Genomic DNA, 12,363 nt, shown 5'->3' on the forward strand with positions numbered 1-12,363 from the left:
CATATGCTGGGAAGGCAACTTGCGTTTTCTCCCTATGATGCTAAAGATCTTAATGGCTTTCATGTTGGTCACCAAAGATGATATCAAAGACCCTGGTAATTAATTACCATTTAATTCCCATTTAAGTCCAAACTAGTGAAAGGACGGGTAAGCCTTGCCCTAAAACTAAGCCCCAAGACGAAGTATCAGCATGTCTGTGCCAATGCCAACATCTATTTCTTTCAGATTGTTGGCAGACTGAAGTTCTAAATACCTGCTGTTGTCATTTGGTAAACTCTTTACAGATCTGACCATTTGTAGTCCTAAGAGCCTCTTATTTTCCAGAAGAACTCTTAATACCCTCTTCAACCCACAGAAAGGCCCAGCTTTCTATTTATAAATGAGAGAAAAAGGTAATATAGTTGCAAATGTATTCTCAGAAATAACATCAGGTTGTAGAACTCTCCTGACTTATTTGGGCTAAACGATGCCCAAATAGGCCGTTCTCCTCGCTGTTTACTTTGATAATTTTTTTTCGGAGCAACCATTGTGTCCTGTAGATTCAACCATTGTCCTGTAGTTTCCCTCACCGCTAGCCATGGTCTAGTGGCTTACGCGACCCCAGTCATATGACCCCGAATGGCCAACCACCCCTCCCCTCGTCCACATCCCCTCCTTTTTAGCAGTGGCCCAGTGCCGGAACCTGATTGTGTCCTGGGGGTGCATCAGCACAGGGATTACCAGCATGTTACTGGTCTCCATTCATTCCTGCCGATCACTCGCGCTTATCAGCATCAATCTGACACTCTGTTTACCTGACGCTGCACTCCGTTCTGCTTGGCTAAGAGAAAAGCTCACAAAAAAGTCCCCATCCATCAGCACTTTCCTTTGTGGGCACAGGGGAGCAGCTTTTAGTGGCCCGTCGACCCCGGCCTGATTATCAGTCCATGCCCGGTTACCGGCCACGGCCCATGTTCGTCTCTCAGTGCAGTGCTGGAGCCAGCGCTGTGTCTTTTTTGCCCTATGTTGATTTGAGTTCGTTGTGTCTTCAGGTACTGGATTTTTGGGGTGTGTTTTTTCCATTTTTCCCCCCCACCCCTTTCTTCTGGTTGTCCTGATCAGCCTTGATGAGGTCAACGTGTTGCTCTTTCTCTCTGCCACGCCGATGCAGTATCTACTTTTCCCAGATACTGAATACTAAGACAGTTCATTTAGCAGGCTCTGGTTCATTGCTGTGATTGGCAAGAAATTTGTACTTCGTGGATTTTTTTTTTCCCTCCCCTTGTTGAGGCTTTGTACCTTCGTTTGAGGCTCATCGGTCACACTTGGTTGTGGCATTGTGAAGGGACAGTGGATTTGTGTCTAAGAAAAATGGCTTCCTTTAAGCTGGACTTTCTGCCAGAGATGATGGTGGACCACTGCAATCTGAACTCAAGTCCAGTGTAAGTACAGCCATCCTTAGTTTGTACCCAGCCTAGATCGCTGGCACATGTCTGTGGATTTTGCCCCTTGACAAAGGGCTGTGAAGTGTGACTACTATGCTAGAAGAAACTGATGACCTGTTGGTCTCCTTTTTTCAGGCCTGTCCAGATAGATTAATCACTTTTAAAGCTCTTTTAAAATGGAAAATGTAATTTGGCTCATGAACTGGAACTAAAGAATTGCTTTAAAGCGTCTAGTGGTTTTGTAATTCTATGGTACAGTAATTTTTTAAAGCAACGTATACACTATTCACGTGTATAGCCGTTCTTTGTGGTTATAGACCAACAACTTGGTCCAGAACTGCAGTTTGAAAATAGGAGCTCTTTTGCTATGCCGACTCAAACACATCTTCTTGACTGATGCCTGTTTGCACAAGGAAAATGAGAGCCTGTCACTAGAGATGGGCCGATTAACGATCCCATGGCTGGATGCCACGTTAATCTTTCCAGGAGAACTTGGTAATGCACTATGTAGGGCATCTGTAGTGTTCTGCACTCTGCCTAGATGAACTGTACATTTATAAAAAAAAAAACAAACAAAAAAAACACTGTCTCTGAGAACTGCGCTGTGGACCCCAGTGCTAGCACTGCTGATTCTCGCTGTACTGGGCTGAGTGAAGGACTCTCGAGAGGGGTATCTGGTTAGTGATTAAGTCTTTACTCTGATTCCTCCATGAGACATGTTACTTTTACACATTCTACAAATATGTGAATTTGACTCCGATACAGCTGAAATGCTGCAGGTCTGCACAAGGTCACAGGACAACAAAGTATGCATCATATGATCGGATCAGCTCTTAGGATAAGTTAAGTAATCGCATGTTTGAGCTGAAAATCACCGGTACATTACATATCTGATCAATCCTTCCATCTGTAGCTGTGACCAAAAAAGGCCCAAGGCCTGCTCTGAATTCTATGAAGAAGGTCTCAAGGGACAGACAGTAATGGTTTTATCTTTGTCCTGAACATGGACCTCACTCCTGCATAAAATATGTACCACAACTACTGTTTTAGGGCACGTTGTGGTTTATACAACAGGATTTGTTTGTACACACACTGATGCTGAGGTTGGATTCATTGTATTTGTTACTGTGAAGTCTGTACAGTTTTGGTTCTTCCGTACAAGTTAGATAGTATATTATGGGATGTTTAAACTTAAAAATATTAAAATTAAAAATACAGGAGTTGTCCTTGACAACATTTAAAAGAGAAAGGACGAACACTCCGAGGAACAGGACTTTCTTTGATTAGTAGATATGCTTTCTCTACAATAAAGGGACAATCTGATGTCTTTTATAACTAAATGTGTTCTTTTTTTGAAGCTAATCTCTTTTTATGCAGGTACATTTTTCAAGTTCGACCAGATTCTGGTACAGAGCTCTTTTTACTTGGATATTGTCATTAATATTTTGTTAGACGAGCAAAACATTCTCAAAAGCATTGAATTCAATGTGTTCTGAAGCTGTAGGTGTGTCTACCAAAATTAAATATTTGAAATGCAAAACTGAAAAACATCATGAAACGTTCAGCTTGTCTGCATCATCTAAACAGGCCCAGTATTGGGGGCAATTGCTGCAGCAACGGCTGTTTATTATTGTTATTATTATTTATTTTATTTTATTTAATTACCTTTTGGCCTGTGGGTAGTCTGCTGGGAGTTTGTTACTGGAAAGCATCAGTGAGACACTGCTGTCTGTTGGCTAGCATGAAGTTCTAGTACATTAAACCTCTGCTGGTGCTTCATTAAAGTGTTTCTAAATTTCTAGTCTAAGAAATATTTAAGTCAAACCAGCAACTAATGTTCATTCGGTTACAAGCTAAAGATGTCGAATAGATTCAAGGTCAGTATCTCATTATGTTGCAGTGGGTTCATGGTCCAAAGTAAGCTGCAGACTTCAATCTGGATCGGTAAAGGGTTGGCCGTCACTGTCCGATATCCAATGAGTGAATGACCTTTATCAGACACAATATAGAATCTGATTGGATCTACCTGTAATTTGATGTGTGTTAAAGTGTGGGTCAGATCAGCTTGAATAATAAACCTGTCGCTAATGGGTAGCGGAGGCGATTTAGTATGTGATCAACCAAACAGAATCTGGTCATCCTTAACTTGAATGATGCCTCTATTGAACTGTAGCCAGTCCTCAGGTTTCTTTGCAGTGCTCCAGTTCTTTGTCTGAAAAGCACTAATTTAGGGAAATGTCTAAGTCTGGAAAATGTCCTGCTTACGTGGTGTTTCATACTTTTTCCTCAGGCCGACACTGATACGTTGTTGAATTAATCATATACCCCACCATGTGGAAGAGACCTGAGGAATCAGAATTGCCTAACATTACTAGCTTTATAAAATGAATTAGAACACAAGAAACGGGTATAAATGTACTGAATTTCTGGGTCACTAAATGGTTGTGCTGGACCTTGGCACAGTGTTGTCTGGGCTCAGGACTTTTCTTCTGAAATTTGAAGTCTGTGAGACCAAAAATGAGCTAGCAGCTCCTCCCTTGTTGGTTCTCCTTAAATAGAAGACCAGCTGTGGCAGTGATGTCATTACCGGTCCCCCTCGCTCTCAGCTGTCCTTAATTACTGGCGCAAGTCTCCAAGTTATCAGTTCAGCTCTGGTCTCTCCATTCCTGAAAAATGGCAGAAACAGCATAGCTGTTTGTAATCTGTTCAGTTTGGACTCAAAACTGTGTTTGGCCGTGTCTCCATCATCCCTGCGCTCCTCGTGAGTGTGAGTGATTTTAGATATGTTGCCAAGATGGATTGCTCGCTGATAGATTGTTGATGGGTTTAATTATCTGATCCTATCCTGGTAATTTTGTTAGTATCTGAACCAGTATTGGAACGGTGTTGTCCCAAACCAGACCCTCTCTGTTGTGAGCCTCTGTGCGGCGGAATTGGTTTCTTAACCAGCAAACATGACATTCGTCATTTAGCCATACATTAACAGCTAATTAAGCGCATTAGATTAGTGATAAATACTGATGTAGAAGTGCTTGATACAGTGCTTAAGATTTGTAAACATTGTAGAAGCATCCTAAGGGTATCAAGACCACTATATTCACCACTTCTGTTGGACTGTTGCTTCTGCCTTTAACCTATTCATGCAGTGAACACATGTATACAACAGTAAAACACACAGTGACTGTGAGCACACGTGCCTGGAGCAGTGGGCAGCCATTGCTGTGGTTCCCACTGTTGACAGTAAACCAGCTGCAGGAATGGCAACTGTGTGGCTTGAGTCCAGAATGTCCCAGTTCAGTACCCTTAGTTCCTCAACATTAGGCATAACGCAAAATCGGAGTACAAATGTAGTGTAAGGCGTTGCGCCCCCCCCCCCCCCCCCCCCCCCCCCCAAAATATGCAATATGAAGAATTAACATTATAGATTTTTGCCTTCTGGATTACACTAATTTGATGTTGGGAGTGTCATTGTTCAGTTCTGGTTTTGATTGAGAAATGCAACTTTAGTATATTGTGATCTACACATGGTTTATGGTTGTGCGTGTTTTTTAAATCAGAATTTTACTATTCTAAATATGCAGTGTAATCCAGTAAGGCGTGTTGCAGCTGTGCACAGTCAGGCCCGGCACGAGGCATGTCTTGCGCATTGTAATGAGCGGCAGCTGTTTTAAACCCCAAGACATGCAGTGACTGATGGGTGAACTTTACGGTCAACCTTCTGTGTAGTGATGAATTGTTACTCACTACTCCTCTATGCAGTTTGAAGTTTATTTAGGACTAAATGATTTCAATTCCTAAGGTTTAGAATATGGTTTAAAATGTCTAAATTCCCTGTTTAGTCCACTAGGAACTACAGAGGTGAATGCACCTTCTGTTTGTCATTTATTGGAGTACAAGTTAAAAATGTCAGTGTATTGCTTGAATAAACAATGTACAAGTCTACAGCAGCAGTAAAACTGTTTCCCACTATAATGGTTAAACTTTGGCAGTTAGTCCACGGCTCACTATTTGTGTGTGGAGTGCCATTTTTGATGCGCTGGTCATTGCTTCACTGCACTCTTTCCTACACAGTGAATGTCTCTGTCGGCCAAAATGCATTCATGTACGTAATGTGCAAGATCAAGGTCCTTTCCATACATCACCTGTATTTTGTTCTCCTTAGACACTATTCATAATGTTTCACAGCACTTGACAAACAGTCCTGTGTCCTCTGTAGTAAAAGTGTGCGCTGATTTCAGAACGTCCTTTAGCTTAGTTACTGCTCAGTGTGACTGCGTTGATTACACTGCAAGCCCTATTGCCTTAGTTTGGAGTCTGTGTAATCGCCTTGTTCTTGCTTTTGGAGAATCGATAATGGGAAGGATTTATTTGCTGCACCTCTCACCGATCAATGCACTCCATTAATCTGGCTGTTGGCTGTCAGCTATGCTCTGCATTGCTGTTTGGTTCTGTCTTAAAGTAGTCGGTCACATCATGCCGTAATTGACGCCATACTAATCGGCTGAAGTGCTTCAAGCCTGTCCATTAGGATCGCATTAACAGCCATCTCTTCCTTGTTTAATATGTCCTGCTGTGCCAGATGAACCCAATGGGTTTCAGTTGAGCAAGATTACAACTCTGAAGAATTAAGTGATGGTCCTTGTAACTAAACTGTACTAGGTCTTAAAAAAAATACTGTTGAATTGTGGAATTGACCTTATGCCCATTCAAATGAGGTTTTGATATGGCAGAATTGCCTTTTTTTACTTCATACCCTTAAAAAAAAGCTTGCGCTGTCTTGTTCTTATTAGAGAACGGTTCATTGCCGGTGCTGTTAAGTTACTTGTCCAATTAGGGAAGGTTAAGTGTCATTTTAACCAATTAAAGTTACTGAGTCATTCTTCACTGTGATGATTAAGCTACTAAACTGTAATACTATCCTCTAGAAGCTTACTATATTACAGTGTGAACATGTATGCTGTGACTGCAGCAGACAGTGTTGATTGAAAATGGCATAAAACCACTTTCTTTTCTGATTGTGAAAACTGCAGTGTGAAGAGAGCATAAGCAAATCTATTAACCCTGTAGCTGCTAATGGCCTATGCATAGATGCTTATTGCAAAATGAATGTAACCTGGCACTAAAACTAGTTATTTTTAAAAGAGTGAGTGAAAGTTGACAGGACAGGGTCTGATAATGTAAGAAATTGCCTTATTAAAAACATTATGCTTTTCTGAGCATGGCTTGGATTGAGAGCACAAACTCTACCATGTTTCATGGCAAAAAAGAGGGCCAAATTAATTGTAACTTAGTTTATTTGTCTAGTGCAGCTAGTCTATAATCATTGTAGTAATTTGGTGGAATCCTGCATTACTACACTCTCAAAGTTACTACAAAGAGTTCTTTCAGGGATGCTGTAGAAGAACCACCTTTGTAATGGAAATTTGCTCAACTATGTTTAGTTTGTGTGTTAGAGCAGGTAACCTATCCGACTCTTGGTTTCCCCCCCCCCCCCCCCCCCCCCCACCTAAATTCACATTCACTGATCGTCTCATGAGTGGCAGTTAGTCATATTGCGGTTCCCTCAGTAACAGAACATAACAGGCCTTATTTGTGCTAAAGGACTTGCATTTTCAAATTGTTTCGCTGTTGTTTTGAATCACAACAGCGTGGCTTGTTGCTTTCTGCTCCGATCGACACAACTATGACCTCCATCCTTGGCGCCAGTCGAACTGCAGGTTTAAAGTGTTAACTTCCGTAACTGATCATCTGTCAGCCAGTGAACAGTCTGTTTTGCTTTGTATGGAAGTGATGTCTAGTCCTTGAGCAAATTTGATTAACTGTTATTTGAGTAGCAGAGTTGTTCTCAATAAGGTTTCTCTTTCTCTGCAGAACCAAGAAGATGAATGGGACACTGGACCACCCGGACCAGCCAGACATCGATGCCATAAAGATGTTTGTGGGTCAGATCCCGCGGTCCTGGTCAGAGGAGCAGCTGCGGGAGCTCTTTGAACCCTACGGTGCCGTCTACGAAATTAACGTCCTCCGAGACAGGAGTCAAAACCCCCCACAGAGCAAAGGTTAGAGATTGGCAGTTAAGCATGCTAATGGTGGTAGTTAGAGTAATGCAAATTTCCAGTACTTGCTCCTCTCTGTAAGTACCCCCAAATTAGTTTTATTCCCAAGCTACTAATGTGATGTCACAGCAGGGGTGAACAGCTCTTTAATGTCAGCAGTTGCTGAGGTAGTCGTAGTGTTGCTTACTTGATTCTGCTATTTTTTTTAGGTTGTTGTTTCATCACATATTACACACGTAAATCAGCATTAGAAGCACAAAATGCCCTTCACAACATGAAAATTCTTCCAGGGGTAAGTATACTAAACATGTTACAAATTAATTGGGGGGAAATGGCTGTTAAGTATGTTAAGTAAAGGTCAGAATGTCTGATATGTAAACATGTGTTGCAGATGCATCATCCCATTCAAATGAAGCCAGCAGACAGTGAGAAGAACAACTGTAAGTGTGTACTGAATACTTGATTATAGTGGGAGGGAGATGGTTAAGACGGCACACTTGATTTTTGTGTGTGCATCAATCTGTTATGTATAATTGGCGCTTGTGGATTTTAGCTAAAAACTGTGATCTGCTTTGGCATGTAAATATAAAACCAATATGATACAAACAGTTCAGTACATATTGTATTATTTCAGTTACACTGTACTGAAGTAATCTTATCCATTACAGGAATTTCTGACATGGCATCAGGTCATGTTTTACAACTCACTTTATGGACCGTTCTGACTTGAATCTTTAAAGATACCAAACATGGCATTTGTCTAGGAAAGCAGCATGTTCGCTGGTCTACTAACACTATTGGTGGTGCTGTATGATGGGGCTATGATGACCTACAATTTTGGATAGTCTGTTTTGGGTATAAAAAAAAGTATAAAAATGTGACTTTTTTTTTCTCCATCTGTTTCAGCGGTAGAAGACAGAAAGCTGTTTATTGGGATGATCTCTAAGAAGTGCAACGAGAATGACATTCGGCTCATGTTCTCACCATATGGTCAGATCGAAGAGTGTCGCATACTCCGAGGACCCGACGGACTGAGCCGTGGTGAGACAAATTCAACTTGGCCTGAAACAAACACACACACACACACACACACACACACACACACACACACACACACACACACACTGCTGCTGCTGCTTAATCACTGTTGAGAAATGCATAAAGCTGGGCTAGGCAAGATGCTTATTACCATGATGCTTTTTCTAAAAATACATTGTATTGTCCATAATACTAGAACACTGACCAACTGCATGCTTTATTAGAGTAAACATAATTAGATTATGTGCAGTGATGTTGAATTAAATAAATTAATTTGTGTTCATATTTTGAAATGCTCTACTGCTATTCATTCAGTCCTTTTCAGATATATTAAAAAATGGACAACATGAGAGTTTGTGTAAATGATCAGATTTAAAAGGCTGGAATAGCACGGTGGTGCTATTTTATGGAGTAATTCCTTATCCTTTATTTATTTATTTTCTGCCCTTATTGTCAGTTATGCCTGTTGTATCTCAAGTAGTCCTAGTGAATAGCTATATACGTACCCCATTAATAAGACCAGTGTATTACAACAGTAAGAGTTCTGTAAATGTGGAGAACTATATGTAGTTTCTGTACAAAGTCTTCATTCTTTTTCCCCCTTTCCCTTTGTAGGTTGTGCCTTTGTCACATTCACAGCCAGACAGATGGCCCAGTCTGCCATTAAATCCATGCACCAGTCACAGACCATGGAGGTACTTGTCTGACTGCCGGTGTTTATATTCGTGGTCCAGCTTTTTCTTATCTTATATGCTGGCTTTTAAATGGTCTTTTTCACATTTGAAATGATACTTACTTTGGTGTGTGGCGTCTGTCAGGGTTGTTCGTCTCCGATCGTGGTGAAGTTTGCAGACACACAGAAGGATAAAGAGCAGAAGCGCATGGCACAACAGCTGCAACAGCAGATGCAGCAACTCAATGCTGCCTCCATGTGGGGAAACTTAACTGGTCTCAACTCACTAGGCCCACAGTACCTCGCAGTGAGTATTACCAAGCAGTCGCGTGCACCCACACTCTCACACGTACCTTTAGTGCACAGGAGAGTAATAAATTCTTTTAGCACCATGCTATTATTTAGACCCACAGCTCAGAAAGGCAGACAAGCAGCTTCATATAGGCAGAGGGACATAAGCATGCAGTTTAAAACCTTGGTGTATGCTGAGCACCCAAACTCGCGCTGGCATCCTTTTTGAATAAGTTAAGCATTTATGATTTTAAACATTTGGTTTGTTATATATAATTACATTAGTGATTCAGGTGGTCAGGTACACACCTGTTTTGTTTGTTTTGGGTTTTTTTGCTGTGTTTTGAAGTTTGTTTTTGCACCTGGGCTACAGATCTATGTTTGGCCGACGCCACCCCAAATTGTTCCTAATCTGGCATCTCGATTCTTCTTCTGGAGGGTTTTTGATTGGCTTGAATTTAAAACTAAAACTAAAGATGTTGCATTAGCACTTTTTCTAGGCAAGTGTAGATGTGGAGCCCTGTGTGAACGTGTTAGTGCTGCTCCATGGGTATGCTGTGAAAAATCCTCTTTTCTTTCTCTCCCTCTGTTTCTCTTTTCTTTTCTCTCTCAGCTCCTTCCCAGCCCCACCCCCCCCCCCCTTCCCCCTCCTTTCATCTTTTCTTCTCATCATAAATCTTTGACGTTATCATAACTTTTGGATTATTTTACTCCTGCTTGATTCCATCTTGGACCACCATTCTCATTTGTCCTTTTTATTTTTTTTTGATTGTGTAACCTTACACCTTTACACTTTGTGTGTCTCTCTTTCGCCCCTCTCTTGCTCTCTCATTCCTATGTTCTCTCGTTTTCACTCTTTCTCGCGCTCTTTCTCTCTTTCCCCTCTCTCGTTCCTGTGCTCACAGTCCTGGATGCAGTCCTGACTCTCTCTGTGTTCTCTGTTTTGGTGTAATGTCTAGCTTTATTTGCAGCTCCTGCAGCAATCTGCGTCCTCTGGGAATGCACTCAACAATCTCCACCCCATGTCAGGTGAGCCCACAGGCTATTTTCATTTCAGAGTATTGCAGATTGGAAAGGCTGTTTCTGGGTCTTGAAAATGGTTTCAGTTGTCTCTAGAGGTAACTATGCTCTTAAACTGCCATCTAATTTAGCTGGCTCAGTTAGAACTCTTAAGGCAACAGTTTTCAAACTGCTTCACAGTTGGGGGGGCTATAACTGCACTGCTGTATTCCCTGCGCATTGTTACTGATGGGCAGACGGACATCTGCGCAAAGGCGAAAATCAGCCTTTAGGATTAGCTGTAGGACACCTGGTCCTTTATTATTGCTTACACTTGCCCCAAAAAAGGTGACTGGTAATGTGACCATTTTAAATGTTTTGTGTGCAATTGTTATGGATTTAAGATTTTTTTTTTTTCTTTTAACCCAGTTTTTCACACCCCAAATTTCCACTCATTGGCTCAGACTTCCACAATAACTTAATACCGGTGCTGCAAGAGTGAAGGCCAGCATGTTTCTCCTCCAGGTTGCATGTCTCCAGCCAAACACATCTTTTAGCACTCCGTCTAAGCCAGTCTCATTGGACAGTTGAACACACTTGGTGAAAAGCACTAACTTCCAGTTCTATGTTATCAGCTGACAAGACACCTGCAGAGTGGTGCTCTCTGTGATTCTGGGATCTCCTGCTTATAAGGCCAGCACTTAAACTCACAGGGCATTTCATGAGTGGCACAGCTGTTTTAAGTACAACCATGTTGTTGTTGGTAAAATGAGCTTTATGGCTCTTGGTTGGACCATACAGAATAAAGGTCCATTATGTATTTATGTTGGCAAACTGCAGAGGTGTATTATCAGTGTCTTTAAAGAGGGTAACAGTGATGGGGCACTCTGTAGTCGTTTAGTCCAGCGATGATTGCTTTCTTGGGAGTGGTTATTATTGCAGAACGTCTGCCCGACGCCTTCCTCACTTGCTGCCTGTACTGCGATCTTCAGGGCAGGCTGGTTGGTTGTTTGGCAGTCAGAATTTTGGGTAGATGCGCAGATGTTTGTACTGTGGTTTAAATAAGGTGTGATTTGGAACTTGGAGAGGTGGTTTGTGCTGGGCATAGTTCAGCTCATCAACCAGATGACACTGTTGGGGAATGGTGTCTTGTAGCTGGTAAAATCTGGTCTGTTTTCCACAGTACTGGTCACAGGTTTAGCAGATTTTAGCTTCTATCTATAGGTTGAGAGAAGATAAACTAGGCAGTGATCTGAGAGGTTCGAGGCTTCATGGGGAACATGGTGGTGTGTATTCTTTTAAAACAGTGCACCAATGGTCTACTCTCCCAAATAGGGAAGGCAACATGCTGTTTGAGTGAGATCAGCTCTGTCGAAGTCTCCTTTAATGATTGAATCAGAGTCTGTTGGTGATCTGCTCTGAGAGCCCTGCTGTGCTGCTTGAAGTGGAATATAAACTCCAGCCTGAATGGCGTAGAAAAGTTTTGTCCAGTGCAATGGTTTACGACTTCCCCCAACAGCTCTGTGGTGTGGTTCGCTCGGTAGAGAAGAAAGATATCGGTTTGTCCTGTTTAGCCATACCAGGTCTGCATGTGGATGCTGGTAACTGGAGCGCGCAAACTTTGCTCCCAGAGTTCATCACCATACCAGTATGCTTACCCTGCCTTCAGCCAGGACTGAATCTGCTGCAGAAAGTGGCTGCTTTCGCTGAATAAATGTCCTAAAACTGCTCAAATCTCAGGAGTAATGCCTGCTGGCACAGACTGCTTGATATTCAGCAACTCTTCTGCACTGTATGTATATCTTGTTTGGTTTACATGAGACAACAAACACAAAAAAACAAAACGCTTAGGAGTCCTGAACGGACATTGCCATCGTCCGCA

The 12,363-nt window shown here is 41.9% G+C and overlaps 1 protein-coding gene across 12 annotated transcripts in view; it reads left to right on the forward strand.

Moving 5' to 3' along the window:
* celf1 (cugbp, Elav-like family member 1) overlaps positions 1-12,363 on the forward strand; it is a 30,986-nt gene that overhangs the window by 9,775 nt on the left and 8,848 nt on the right. For 7 of the 12 annotated variants that reach the window (XM_072671730.1, XM_072671734.1, XM_072671737.1 and 4 more), the window contains 7 exons: positions 7,296-7,483; positions 7,690-7,772; positions 7,872-7,920; positions 8,387-8,521; positions 9,134-9,213; positions 9,337-9,498; positions 10,442-10,511. In XM_072671730.1, coding sequence (XP_072527831.1) covers positions 7,296-7,483; positions 7,690-7,772; positions 7,872-7,920; positions 8,387-8,521; positions 9,134-9,213; positions 9,337-9,498; positions 10,442-10,511 — 767 coding nt within the window. The remainder of the gene's footprint in view (positions 1-7,295; positions 7,484-7,689; positions 7,773-7,871; positions 7,921-8,386; positions 8,522-9,133; positions 9,214-9,336; positions 9,499-10,441; positions 10,512-12,363) is intronic. The other 5 variants (XM_072671735.1, XM_072671738.1, XM_072671740.1 and 2 more) reach the window with 3 other exon arrangements.

Source organism: Salminus brasiliensis, chromosome 25 (genome assembly GCF_030463535.1).
Source record: "Salminus brasiliensis chromosome 25, fSalBra1.hap2, whole genome shotgun sequence".
In the NCBI taxonomy this organism is placed as follows: domain Eukaryota; kingdom Metazoa; phylum Chordata; class Actinopteri; order Characiformes; family Bryconidae; genus Salminus; species Salminus brasiliensis.